At 47.1% G+C, this 14,232-nt stretch overlaps 1 protein-coding gene across 3 annotated transcripts in view; it reads right to left on the bottom strand.

The window, feature by feature from the left end:
- Nucleotides 1-8,580: 8,580 nt before the first annotated feature.
- Nucleotides 8,581-14,232, bottom strand: part of PPP3CC (protein phosphatase 3 catalytic subunit gamma) — a 105,397-nt gene continuing 99,745 nt past the window's right edge. For 2 of the 3 annotated variants that reach the window (XM_075556541.1, XM_075556540.1), the window contains exons 13-14: nt 10,300-10,329; nt 8,581-9,097 (exon numbers count right to left, since the gene is read on the bottom strand). In XM_075556541.1, the coding sequence (XP_075412656.1) occupies nt 8,910-9,097; nt 10,300-10,329 (218 nt within the window). In that variant the 3' untranslated portion in view covers nt 8,581-8,909. The remainder of the gene's footprint in view (nt 9,098-10,299; nt 10,330-14,232) is intronic. The other variant, XM_075556542.1, reaches the window with a different exon arrangement.

Consider the following 14,232-nt stretch of genomic DNA (forward strand, 5'->3'; position numbering starts at 1 on the left):
GAATGGTGTGAACTGCCTGTAGTTCTCAGGAGAGATGAAAGAGCAATGGATGTCAACTCTTTAGAGAGCAGATTGTATAAAGACAGGCTCAGTGCGCGATGACCTCAGAGGGGGGACGCAGCCAACTCAACTCGGCCACAAAGAAGGGCACAGAACCAGCAGCTGGAAAACACGCTCTGCTCCAGCCTTTGTCCCTGGCTCAGGTGTACCGAGAGAGAAGGTAAGAGGGCTAGTGTGTTGGCCAGTGGAGATCATGACGTAGTGCTCTCGCCCCCAAACAAAGGCTAGCCTTGTCTCCTCACCACTTTGAATTCACTGCAGCAACATTAAAAACGACCATTCATTGACCTTTACGTTCTCAACCCCTTGTTTCACAATGAAACCTTCTTTCCAAAATCTGAAAGCTGTGGTGGATTCCAACTCCCAGCGACTGTACAGGGCTGGGTATAACTGCCCCTGTGGGTTTCCAAGACTGTAATTCTTGACGGGAGTAGAGAGCCTCATCTTTCTCCTGCAGAGCTACTGGTGGGTTCAAACTAGCTGACTTAGCGTCTATCCACCCCACTTGTGACCACGACCTTGAAAGTTGTGGTGGTAAGCAGCAAGAATTGAGACTATGCAATTACATCTACTGGCCAAGAGGGTGAGGGTTAGCGCTAGATCTGGTGAGAGAGAAATGACAATTTGCATTTGAGCCACTAGTGACTTTTAAACCATTTCCCACAGCTCTGGGAATAAGGAGAAAGCTGCTTCTCATGCAGAAATACATTCTCATTTGACTGGAGGCTTGAGTGAGGTAGAAGGACATTGCTCAGTCCAGATGTTATTTTGGAAAGAAGGAATCCCAAATGCATACTCAGCTTATTTGAAGCGGGAAGGCTGGGCTCATTCTTTGGCCCACCCACTGCACTTGGGCCTTCCTGTGGCGAAGTACAAGCTGCCTTGCTTAGGCCCAGCAGTCCTGGATAGAAACTGCCTCCCCATCCCGGTGCCACTGGCACAGGCCCCTCACAGACACATCTTGCTCTCCAGGACCCAGCCAATTTCCCCATCCATGGTGCTCCACTTCCTGGGGTCCCCACAGCACAGCCCGGGCTCTTCTGTTTCCAAAGGCATCCCCCCCCCCCCCCCCGCAAGGCTGCTTGGGCACTTCCTTGTCCCGGTGACAGGCTTCTTCCACATCTCCCCACCTGGCATTCATCCAGGTGTGGTGCTGGGTTTGAATGCAGAGCTGTGAAGTCACTTGAATAAATTATGGCTATTTTTTGTAAGGTGAAGTTCCCTGCCACCCCAAGTGTTTCTTCATTTCATGCAAATAGTGGCCCCTGCTGGAGGAGCCACAGAAGGAACTTGGACTTGAACATGAGGTCGTGGTGGGCAAAATGCCAGGAAGGAGGTCACCGACAGGGGAGTGGATTCTTCTATTTATTTATTTATATATTTTTGAGGGGAGTGGATTCTAAGAGGCAGGGTGGGGCAGGCAGGGCACAGTGGAGAGGGCAGTGCCAGGGAAAGGGCTGGGGCGAGGAGGAGAGAGGTACTTCTTAGTGGAATGGAATTCCCTCCCTTGAGAGGGGCATTCTTTGACATTATCCGAGATCAGGGCAGGTCAGACACCAAACACCAGGCTTTCCCTTAATTTCTGGAATTGTGAAGTGGGTGAGGGCCAAATACACGTGTTTCCACTCGGACGTAAGAGAAATAAAGGCAGAGGGGGCCAGTGACATTATCATTTAATTCTACAGATTTTTCTTCTTCCTCTTTTTTTCCAAGTTACAGTGAGAACATTCTAATGACGTCCATAAACAACATTAGCACCCTGCCCTTTTACACACGGAATGCCAGAAAAAGCAGTCACCTAAGCACGAGTAAGGAATTGAGCACCTGGAGACATTTACAAAAAATTACCAAAAGTCTGACCACGTCCTTTGGGGAGCAAAACCAGTACTCTTCCTCGGGAAATGTCTGTGCACATTTCTATTGGGAAAAGGAGCTACTGGTCACGGAGCACCAAGCAGGGACTAGTGCTCCTGGTGGCATCCTCAAAAGACTCTCTGCAGATTGGTTGCTCCAAATGCAGCGCTGGGGGCGGGGGGATTCCTCCTGCCCTTTGACAACTCAGCATGATGGGGGGGGGGGCAGCTACATCCCCAGAGTGAAGGGCTGCGGGCTGAGGGTCCAGGTGGGCAGTGTGCATGGCCTGGCCTTCAAGTTGGCCAGATGGTGCTCCACGCCCATGCCCTCGTTTCTTCCCCTGAAGCTTGCTGGGAGGGCCGGGAGGGAGGACGCGGAGGCTAGCCAGAACCCGGTCGCACACAAAGGTGTTCTTTAGCAAGTCTTACCAAGGCTGCTGAGGCACGAGCGCCTGGCCTCCTGGGAGGGTGTCCACTCTCCAGCATCCTCTTTACCTTGGTGGCTGTAGAGGTGAAGGCAGCGAACACTGACCCCATTCACTCCTGTTGGCTAGACACATGCAGGTCGGGTCCCAAGTCTCAGTGTAATGTAGCTTTCCTCTTTCACGCGCTGTCAACAGCACAAAGCTCTATTGTCAGCGCCGTTCTCGGCTCGCAAGATAAGCGTACCAGCCCTGTTTGTCGATCACACAACTTTGTGCCTCACACACACTTACCCCCCCGAGTGTGTCGGGACAGCAATGATGGCAAGGCTCCACGGCCACTCAAACCCTCCTCTGCCTCCTGTGGGAGCAGCCTCTGTTGCCCTTTACTGTCCGCTCGGGGCAGATGCCAGGCAAGACGTGGACTGAGCGACCCACAAGGTGGAACCTATGCTTAGGGCCACAGATGATGTTCGGAGTGTGGAGTGTCCCGCCAACAGTTTGCCCTTGGGGTTCACCGTCCCTGCAAGATCGATGTCGCCGGGTGGCGGGAGAAAGCTGCACGATGCCTGGCAAGAAAGGCGGGTCCCACCGTCAGTCACTACACGCACCGGAAGAAATACCGAGGGTTCTAGAGTGGGGTCCCAGCCAGCGGAGGTGGGATGAGAACTGCATGTGAATACACCAAGGCCAGAGAGAAAGTCCAGATCATTAGTGCAAAGAAGAGCTATGAATCGGCAAATCTGGGGCAAGATCTTCCCAAGTAACTTGAACTGAATGGCTACCCAGACAGGTCAGATGAATTTAACTCTCTAGGGCTCGTGTTTAATATGTACAGCCACGGTACAGTCAAACCTGCAATTCAAACGGGAAGAGAGAGGGAACGGATCTACCTGGAGGCAGTCTGAGAGGATGGAGAGACCCTTGGGCAATGACCTGGAGCTACGCGTGGGTGAATCATGCTGTGTAGGCATTGCTTTTTACCCTTGAAACTTCTTTGCCTTAAGACCCACCGAGAGGGACGAGGACCTATGGAGACAGTGCCAACCAAGGTTGCAAGGGCCCAGAGTCATGCAATTTTAAGAAAGGTCACTTTTGTTCCTCAATGACAAGAAATAGTACAACTTTCTTGACAAAACAATGGTTTTCCTCTGCTATGTTGAGCAGTGTCAGGAAAGCAGCCCTGTCACCAACACAAGGACAGAAGTCTTTGCTACTGAACGAGAGATGGCATCACTGAACTGCAGCTAATTATGGAGGCAACAAGGAGCTCTTGGGGCTAAGTGGGGTAAGTCCTGGGCTGCGACCCAAAAGGTTGGCAGTTTGAACCCCCAGTCACGCGGAGGCCATCTGTGTGACAATGTACAGCCTCAGAAACCCTGTGGAGCAGAGCTGCCCTGTCCTGTGGGGTCCCTTTGAGTCGGAAGTGAGTGGATCACAGTGGGCTTGGTTTTTTGTGTTTGGTTACATCAGAATAAAGAAGCCAATGGAAAGATAGATGCAAGTCAATGGAAAATACTGGATAATTTGGAAATTCTGACTCTCTGAGTCATTGCTAAAGAGCCTACATCAAGTCTGTCAGCATGTGATAATAATTTTCACTTTGCTCATCAATATCTAATCACAAAGGCACAATGGCTCAGTGATGTCTACCCGTAATGAACATGTTCTCTGACAGTTTCATGGAAAGCTGAAGCTGGGTTTAAACACACAGACACACACACGTGCACACACACACGCAACGACTTATTGCTTTTGCTTTACTCTAAACACATACACCACAAAAACTATAAACGTATGTTTTAAACTTGTGTCAGATGATTACTGGTTACAAAATGTACCCTGATAAATTTTACATTTCATATGATGTGGCTGTAATCAACAATGGGAAACCTGGTCTATGTGAAATGTCATGCTCCAAATGCTTTTTCAGAAATGTTTGCAGGAAAAGCCCTTCTAAATGTCTAGGGACCCGAGACGGGAGTAGGTGCAGAAACGGGAGATCCCTCCGGATCTTAGTGTGCAGGAGAACAAGACGACACTATTTTAGTATCTTCAGGCATGCAGAGAAGGCCTTTAAAACCCAGAAGAGCTTCTGAGAGTAGCTAAAATATGTGCACGCAGCCTCGGCAGCTTTCTTTTGTTCTCATTGTAACACATTGGTCACTTTTGCCAGTTCAACATGACAGGTGCACAACTTACCGGCAGCAATTACAATAGTCGGTTGGGCAGCCCTACCCCTAATCAGTGTGATTTTCCTCCCCTGCTATCCCTCCTCCTCCCCTCTCGTGCCTTTGGTAACCACAGAGAGACTGGAGTCTCTCTACGCTGGCTTTTCTTGTCTTTCCATATAAATGAGGTCATGCAATATTTGCCCCTTTGTGATGGGCTTATTTGGCTCTGCATAATCTCTCCGAGCTCCATTCATCTTGTAGCATGCATCAAGACCTCAATTCTGGGCTCTGGATTCTTGGTTCGGAGATTGAGGACCATGGTTTCATGGGGCAGCCCAGTACTTAGTGCTTCTGTTCTAGCTCTGCATTCCTTGAGTAGTGTCTGAGGTCTTAAAGGCACACAAACAGCCCTCTCAGGTACAACAACTGGTCTCCAGTCACCTGCAGCAAGAGGAAGGAGCAGAGTCAGACATGGGAGGATGTGGAATGGGTGGCTGCTCACCAGCTCTGCCTTCAGACCCAAACTGGATGCTATTCAGCTATTATTACTGAACATCTGGATCAAAGATTCCATAGAAGAACCATGATCAGCTATCAAAAGAGATAGCGTCTGGGGTCTTAAAGGCTTGCAGATAAATAAGCGACCATCTAGCTCAGAAGCAACAAAGCCCACCCGCCTGTGTGAGCATGAGGTGTCGAAGGGATCAGGTATCAGGAATCATCAGAACAAAAAATCTTACCATAGTGAATGAAGAGGCGACCCAAAGCCCATTTGTAGGCCACTGGACATCCCCTTACAGAAGGGTCTCGGGGAGGAGACGAGTCAGTCAGGGTGCGATATAGCAACGATGAAAAATACAATTTTCGTCTAGTTCCCAAATGCTTCCTCACCCCCAACTATCATGATCCCAATTCTACCTTGCAAGTCTGGCTAAACCAGAGGATGCACACTTGTACAGATAGGAACTGGACACACAGGGAATCCAGGGAGGATGATCCCTTCAGGACCAGTGCTGTGAGTGGCGATACCAGGAGGGTGGGTTAGAAAGGGGGAACCGATTACAAGGATCTACATGTGACCTACTCCCTGGGGGACGGACAACAGAAAAGTGGGTGAAGGGAGACGTCAGACAGGGCAAGATATGACAAAATAATCATTTATAAATTATCAAGGGTTCATGAGGGAGAGGGGAGTGGGGAGGGGGGGGGAAATGAGGACCTGATGCCAGGGGCTTAATTGGAGAGCAAATGTTTTCAGAATGATGAGGGCAATGAATATACAAATGTGCTTCAAACAATTGATGTCTGTATGGATTGTGATGAGTTGTATGAGCCCCTAATAACGATTCAAAAGAAGAAGAAGAACCACGATCAGAGTAGGGGAATACAGAGCAGAAATCCAAATCTCATGGACTCTAGACTTCCTGGAGCCACGGAGGGTGGATATGACCCTGAAATTATTGTCCTCAGATAATATTTAAACCCTAAGCCAGAAAATGTCCCCTGGAAGTAGCTCAAAGTAAACAGCAGTTGACTAGAAACAATGTCTGCCTTGAGATGCTCTTTGGAGAGCTATCTACAGATGGACTTGCAAACAGAAACTCATGGGATCAGCCGGGGACCTTGGGGCAGCGGGTTTATATTCACCAGGGAGGAGGAACTCACCAAAGGAGGCTTGCTCGCATTCAAGATCGTCACTGATGCCACTAAACTCTACCTGCAGAAACTGTTTACACGGGCATATGCTTTGCTGTCTATAGTTCAACAACCAACACAACACAATAAATAAAATTTAGTGGGGAAAATCTGCTAGCTAGGAAAGATGGCCCCAGACAGGAGGAGCAGGCAAACCCAGGACAAAGCCAAGGCAGGCATCTGGGTTCCTTGGGCACTACTGTTTAGAATAAAACATGCACAATGTTGAAATCGTCTAGAGAAGTTGAAAGGGAGGAAAAAGCACCGTTATAGTGATGTCATACCTTCTCCACCGTTTTGAGTCCTAGGTGCAAGTGCATATGAAAGTACACGGAGAAACCCCAAGAAATTTACGTACACCAGTCAGGCACATTCACCACACAACTTTCTCAGCCGTGGAGACACAGCTCGCTTCTACAGAACACAAGAAAGCCCTTTGCCGCTAGACTTCAACAGACTCTTGAAACCCAGCTCCCGTTTCAGTTCTTAAACTCACGCTGATGTTCCGGCTCGTGGCTTCCTCCTCCTCCCCACGACTCTGGCTATTCTCTCAGCACCTCAGAGGGCAGGTGTGGAGCGTGTACCTTTGCCAGGGCTTTGTGCCATACCACTTGTAGAATGCTTGATGAAGACATTCCTGAGTAATTGTCTTGCTTAGTACCAAAATGGTCGTTTTTGTTTATTACCGTTTAAAATAACGATTTCACTGTGCCCTGCTGATTTGGGCTCTTCTACCTACAGACGGACGGTGTCTGGAGAGCAGCAGCCCCAGGGAAAAGGGAAGGGTAGAAGTGGCTCCTCTCAGAGTTCTGTCATAAAGGACTGCCTTTCATGTGCAGGTGAGGCTTCCAGGCAGTTCTCATTTCTTGTAGAGGGCCATAGGGGGAGGGGTAAGAGCTTGTCCAGATGGCTAAGCCCCCCTCTGAGGATGATGAGATGAGAGCAGTCAAGACTTCCCCCCTTTTCCTACAGGTTTCACTTACAAGCCCCTAATTGAGCCTTACTTTTATCCTCAATATCCTTCCCATCTTTCTACCAAATGAATAAGCCATGCCACCAGATCCTAATTCTCAAAGTGCTTGGATCTCTGGCATAAAACTGGGACCTGCTGGAAAACAGAGACAGATGGACTACATGCTTAAACGTCTCATGAACATTTAAGGCTTTTTTCTTCTTTTTTTGTTTGAGAACGGTTTCCGTTTTTCCTGCTGGAAGTCCACCTCTCCAGTGACACTAAGCAAGTCCAACGAATTGCCATCCCCATGCTTCCACGTGGTGCCCACAAAGACACTCACCAATACAGTGCCTGCAATCAGTTCAAACCACAAATGGGAGCCAAAGGCTCCCTGAGCAGTTGGTAGTGACTTGACAACCCAATCAGGGGAAGAGTTTCCAACATTTACCTGAGTATCTGGGGCGTCTAAGGTATGTTACTGACAGTACTCCACCAGTGAGCGCTGAAAGGTGGAGAACCATTCAGGTGGTTGATGTAGAACAAAGGTCCCCAAATTTACTAGGCCAATTGCCCCCTTTTCAGGGATAAATATATAAATATATATATATATATATATATATATATATATATATATATATATATATATATATATATATATATATATATATATATATATATATATATACTCAGCACGCCTGGCAATAAAAATCTTGTGTACTTTAGCCTATTACCCAGGAAAAAATGTAGCTCTCTGCTTTTGCCACCCCCCTGGATGGGGGGCGAGGGCGTACCACAAACTTTGGAGAAAACAGAGACAGAAGCTTCGAAAGAAACCCTTATTTTTCCAAGTCCCTTGGGCACTATTTTCAATTCAGACGGAGGCCATCGGCATGACCCCGTGGTTTTTGGAAACGCGGCAGGGACGTTCAGAAGGACCGTGGGAAAGTGGAGCAAGTGCTGATGTGAGGGCGCCCACACTCCTTGCTGTCTGAAGCCGGGCTGAGGGCACGTAGGAAACATTTAGAGACACAACCTCCTTTGTAGTGGGGTGGATTAAAAAAAGACAGCAAAAGTTAGGGTGTTTTCAAAGTCTCTTCTTCATTCAAAATTCTAAAAGTGTTCGTCTAATGCTCAGGGTGGGATGGACAGACTTTTAACTACTTCTAAGGAGAACCCCTCATGACTATCTTTTATTTATTTTATGAGAACACATGAAAAGCACTGGCGAGTCCAGAAGGAAGTAGGTTATTATGGTAACTATTTCCCTTGGCCCTTACCGGCACGGGGTTTGGACTGTTCCCGCCGCCTGTTTTCCCAAAGGGAGGGGAAAACCCAACAAAACACCACCCTCGTGTGTGTAAGAAGTCATGAATCTTCAATGAAAGAAGCCACCTTCTACAAAAGACAGGAGGGGAGTTCCGTGAATTTGCTCAAGTCAGACACCCCGGTGAGGCTCCCAAGGCCCTTTTATTAGGGGCGGTCATCTTCACAGCACAAGGTTTCTTCACGCGGGACCAACAACAAGCCGAGGGGCTCTAAAGATCCAGGGGAGAGGAAAACCAAACAGATAAAACTTTGTGTACACATTGGAGATAAAGAATTTATAAACGGTCACTTCTGCCAGAATGAATGCAGACTGCAGATGAACGCACCGCCAGGTTTCCGTGGTTGAAGTTTGCTTTGTTTTGCTTTCCAATAATAAATAAATCAAGTTTGTTCTTAAGTTTGGGCCCCAGCAGGCCTCTGACCACTACAGGGTCTTCTTCCCTGGGTCGCTCCTGCGGGCAGCCACGTTTGGTTGCAGAGGCCCGGCCAGCTTCACTGGCCCGTCACGGTAGGCACTGTCTTTCCGGGGTGGCATCCGCTCATTAATTCGGTCCAGACCTTGGGCTTCTTCAAAACTCCGGATCTTGTGTTGCAGCGAAAACCCTCTGATGGCTACAGAGAAGCAGAAAAGGAGGGAGGGGACCTCAATTAGAATTAGGGGCCAAAATGACAAACATCTAGAAGTTTCTTAGCACACAATAGTTTCCTAGAGGAGTGCACAGAAGGGTGGACACGGAGCACGTCTCTGGTGAGGCCGAGAGGCTACGTTTGTTTGAATTCGCGTTGTCTGAAGCTACTGTTTTGTTAAGGCCCCAAAGCAATTCACAACGTGAAAGGAATTTCCAGGAAAGCTCACTAGGTTAGTCTTGGCAGAAAACCGATGAGTTCTTACTTAGTAGTTCCATACATTTTAGAAAGTTGTTTGATTGGCCAGAAACGTGCTCAAAGCTAGAAAGGGGAGAGAGAGAGAGAGAGAGAGAGAGAGAGAGAGAGAGAGAGAGAGAGAGAGAGAGAGAGAGAGAGAGAGAGAGAGAGAGAGACACTAGAATAATAAAACAAGTTAAATACAGAGCACTTACTTTAGGCACAAACACATTAATCACAAAAGTAACAAAAAAGCTGTTCAAAAGGGCAGTTGTTATTTTTTATCTTGCACACCAGGAGCTGAACATAAGTCAAAAGCCATTGAAATAACTTCTAGGTGTTTGCCTACTGATTCCATTTTTGTATAGTCAGAGAAAGGAAAGAATAGTTGGAACCACCTCATCTAATAGGATGGTTATGTACATTCGTAACATAGGTTTTTATCCATTTCAATAGCTTTCATCCATAAATTCATAGATAAGCTGTTACGAAAGCAGGCATCCATAGAAATACGGCAATTTCCTGTGATGGCCTTATGGCATCCTCGGAAACCAATCAAGCGAAATGTCTGGCTCCTTGGGTCTGCTCTGGACATCCTCCACCCTCAAGAATCATTAGCTAGAGGCTGGCAGGTCGCAATCTCCCGTAATCCAGGAAGGGAGCATGGAAGGGATTTCCAATGAATGGCCTCACCTCCTGGTGACCAGGCGCTTTCGCGTCAGCCAGCGACCCAGGGAGGACGGGAGCTCGAGCGAGCGTAGGTGTTTGAGTTTATTCTACAGGGTACGACTAGGGGAAGACTTGCTTTGTGAGCTTGCCTAGAAACATCTCTGCCTTTTCTCAGTTACAGTTCTGGTAGTGCAATCAGCAAAGGGGTCACACTGTGGGGAGAGCTCAGAAGACCAGGAGACAGACACAGGGTCACATCTATCACAGGAGGATGGCCATACCTTCCTGGGCCTCTACGGCTTCTACTGTGGCTGTAAGAGGGCAGGAGCAGTGGCATGCAAAAACGAAGACAGACAAAGAGTGAGTAAACCACCAGCCCCGCGTGGCTGCTGCCCGCACAGACCTCCCAGCTGTCTTTGTCCCCCCACCCCCCCCACCCTCCTAAACCCAGTGGTTACAGAAGGGAGAGGAAAAAGCAAGAAACTGAGTTGGGGGTGGAGCAGGAGGCGGGGGAGAGTGCCTGATATGTCTAGCATTTCCGGTGACATGGGAGCCTTGCAGCTAATTGTAGCTACAGCTCAGCCACGAGTTATGTTGCGTTCCTATTTTAAATATGTCTCGATAGCCTCACATAAAAATAACATCAAATCAAGTCACTGAAGATCACCGGCGCTCCTTAGGTTTCAATAGCTCAGATGCGGTTATATGAGTACCATTTAAAAAACAACACAAACATTTAAAACTACTACTTACTGCTCTCAAGCAGCTTATTATATAGGGTCCAACTGTCCTTAATTATTTAAATAAACTTGAAAAACAAAACAAAAAAACTAGCTTTGAATATCAGACTGGCATTTGGAAGGAGAGAAAAATGGGTTATTAAGTGAGAAGGATATATCTTATTTAGCAAGCGGTGGAGTACTACACTGACAAAGGCATAAGAAAATCAAATCAAACCCATTGTCATTGAGTCCATTCCGACTCACAGTGAACTTACAGGGCAGTGCAGAACTGCCCCAGACAGTTCTTTATGGAAGCAGACTGCCACATCATTTTTCCGCAGAGCGGCTGGTACAGCCTTGATTTGTAATCTTTCTCCTGTGGAGCGGCTGAGGAGTTGGAACTGTCAACCTTTCAGTTAGTAACAGAGTGCTTAACCACTGCACCACTGGGGCGCTTTGGTTTTTCAATTCCAGATGTAAATGCATGTACCATTTGGGATTAGAGATAAAGCAGAGGCTGACATGAGATGGAGCAGAGTAATCATTAAGGAGGCCCTCTCTCGAAGGAGTGAAGGAGGCACTTTAAATAGGAGCCCTGAATGATGCAGATGGCCCCTGGGGATCAGAAAGAATAGTGGTCGGGGGTGGGGGGTGTCTTAGAAACTTGTCTTGAAACAAGCAGCCATATCAGTGAGACGTCAGCTAAGTCCACATGGAAGAAACACACCATATTGTGTGATCCAAGGATTGTAAATAACAAAACCCAAGCTCAGAGAAGACAACTGCATCAGAGCTTACATTCTGAGCACCTGGTTTGCAGATGGCTGTAGACGACAGTGAAAGCCCCCAATCCATTTGTACAGTCCCACTGGATGAAGCCTCCACTGACTTCCCTTGGACCACTGACCAGGGCTGTGATTGCCATGCCAGAGGCAGAGTGTACCACAGACTGAATTACGCAGATATCGTTAGGTTAAAATTAAACATCTTATCATTTCTTTCCCCTTTGACCTATTTTTAATTTGTTCTAGTTTTTATCATTTTTGCTTTCTTTTGATTAAGGTGGGTTTGTTTTTTGCTGCTGCTGTTGGTGGGTTGTTTTTGTTTTGGAGGGGGGAAGGTGAAATAAGGAGCTAGTGAGTACAAAAATGGAAAAAATTGCTCTACAATTGATTGGGGTCTTGATTACACAATTTTTTCATATGTTTAAACAATTGGATTTTTTTGTGAATTTTATTCCAATAAAGCTTTTAAAATGAAATGGAATGAGAGCTGAAAAAGGGAGCAATGAGAGGGAAAATGTCCTTGTCTCGTGTTTTTCAACAGTCAATATATGAAAAGTTACAGGTTGGAGCAAGAAAGATCTCCTAGGAGAGCCCTGTCAGTTCTCCAATATACATTGTCAAAAGAGAAGGCGGAGGAGAATAGTGAACAGTAACAGTTGGCTGTTCTGCGGCTTTATCTGTCAGTCGCAGAGGAGAAATGGGAAGAACTGGAAGGCTGGCTTCCTAACACCGCATGGAAAATGGATCCCTGGCACTCACTTATCAAGTGCTTCCATTGCCAAGCACACGTAAGCACATAGGAAAGCACCGCCCCGCCCTCTCCCATCTCCTCAAAGGGAAAACAGTTAACAAGAAAACCACAGTGCTCTGCAGGCACACCGCCGATGTGCCTGTTAGGAAGGGGGAGGACAAAGCACTGCCTGAGACCGTGTCAGTGATGAGAGCTCAGAGGTAGGTGGTAAGGTGTGTGCTGGTGTCACACTGTTGGGAGGCCCTACTAGAACGGTTTAAAATGGGGTGCTATGTATGACACCAGCCTGCACCGAGGGGCACTGAGTAACTGATCAGGTTTCCCCCCTCTTTTTATTCACATGTTTTTTGTTTTTAGCTGCTTAGCATCTTTACTGAGACATAAGTCACAAACCTTAAAATTCAGCTGTTTAAAGTGTACAATCAACGGTGGTGTTGAGAGAGTTGTTTAGAGCATTTTCTACCATTCAAAAAGAAGCCCCCGGAGCAGGGGGAAGAAATGCTCTAAAATTGATAATGTGGTAATGATTATACTCTTCTTGTTATGATTAAACTATTGAATTGTGGATTAAATGCCAATAAAACTGTTAAAAAAAGGACACACCCCCTCACCCCCACCCCACCCACCCCGCAGTCACTTTCCATCTCCCTCGCTGCTGTCCTCTCTCACTCAGCCCCCCTCAGCCTCTGGAGCGGTCCCTTCTGCACATACTTCAGCCACACAGAATCACACCACAGGTGACCCTTTCTTTTACTGCACTTTCCTTCACTGAGCATACAATTCTCAAAGTTCATTCCTGTTGAAGGATGTGTCGGTACTTCATTCTTTTTATGGCTGAATGAGATGTCCCTGTATAGATCCACCACATCCTGTTTCTCCATTCATCTGCTGATGGGCACCTGGGCCATTTCTTCTTAGCCATTACAAAGAACGCTGCTATGAACATCTGCAAACAAAAACTGGTGGCCATGCCTTCTTTTCCCTCGGGCATGTAGCTAGGAGGGGGCTTGTTGGGTCATATGTAACTGTAATATTCTGAGAAACCACTAGATTATTCTCCAAAGTGGTGGCACCATTTTACTTACCCATTTTCACACATCCTTTCCAACACTGGTTACTGGCTTTAGAAAATTATTATAACCATCTGTGATAGTTACATACTTTTATGTCAACTTGAAGATATATAAAAGTTGAGGGGTAAATGAGGAGCTGATACCAAGGGCTCAAGTAGAAAGAACATGTTTTGAAAATGTTGATGGCAACATATGTACAAATGTGCTTGACACAACGGATGGATGGATGGATGGTGATAAAAGCTGTATGAGCTCCAATAAAATTATTTAAAACAACAACAATAACAACAACAACAACAAAAAGTATAGGGGTGGTATCCAACCTGTCAGTCAGAGCACAGCTTCCTGGCGCCTCCTTAAAGGCATGGCCTCCTCCTAAGAAGGCCTCAGGAGCCTCCCTCTCTCTGCTACTGGAACCATGCCTCATTTCCACTGACCTTGGATCCATGCACCTTTACACCCACCGACTTATGCTCTTCCTGCCTTCTGCATCATTGCCCATGACTGCAGGAGTCTAAAGAGGAACTTAGGGACTAGTACTTGACTATGGACTTGAGTTGGGCTGGGCTGGGATATTGTCTTGCTATATAATTCTTGACATAAAGCTCTTTCTTACACCTCTGTGAGTCTTCTGGATGTTTCTCTAGTCAACCTGGCCTAACACTATTCTAGTGGGTGTGAAAAGGTATCTCAAGGCGGTTTTAATTTGCATTTCCCGAAGGACTAATCGCGGGGGAATGATGTGGTAGTCTGCTTCCATAGGAAACCCGATCTGAGCAGTGCTCTGACCTACAGGGCCACGATGAGTTAGAATGGACTGCACGGCGGGTTTAATGGCTAATGACACTGTCCCTCAGCGCCAGAAGCAGTTAAAGCCTGGTCG

Source organism: Tenrec ecaudatus, chromosome 8 (assembly GCF_050624435.1).
Source record: "Tenrec ecaudatus isolate mTenEca1 chromosome 8, mTenEca1.hap1, whole genome shotgun sequence".
NCBI lineage: Eukaryota > Metazoa > Chordata > Mammalia > Afrosoricida > Tenrecidae > Tenrec > Tenrec ecaudatus.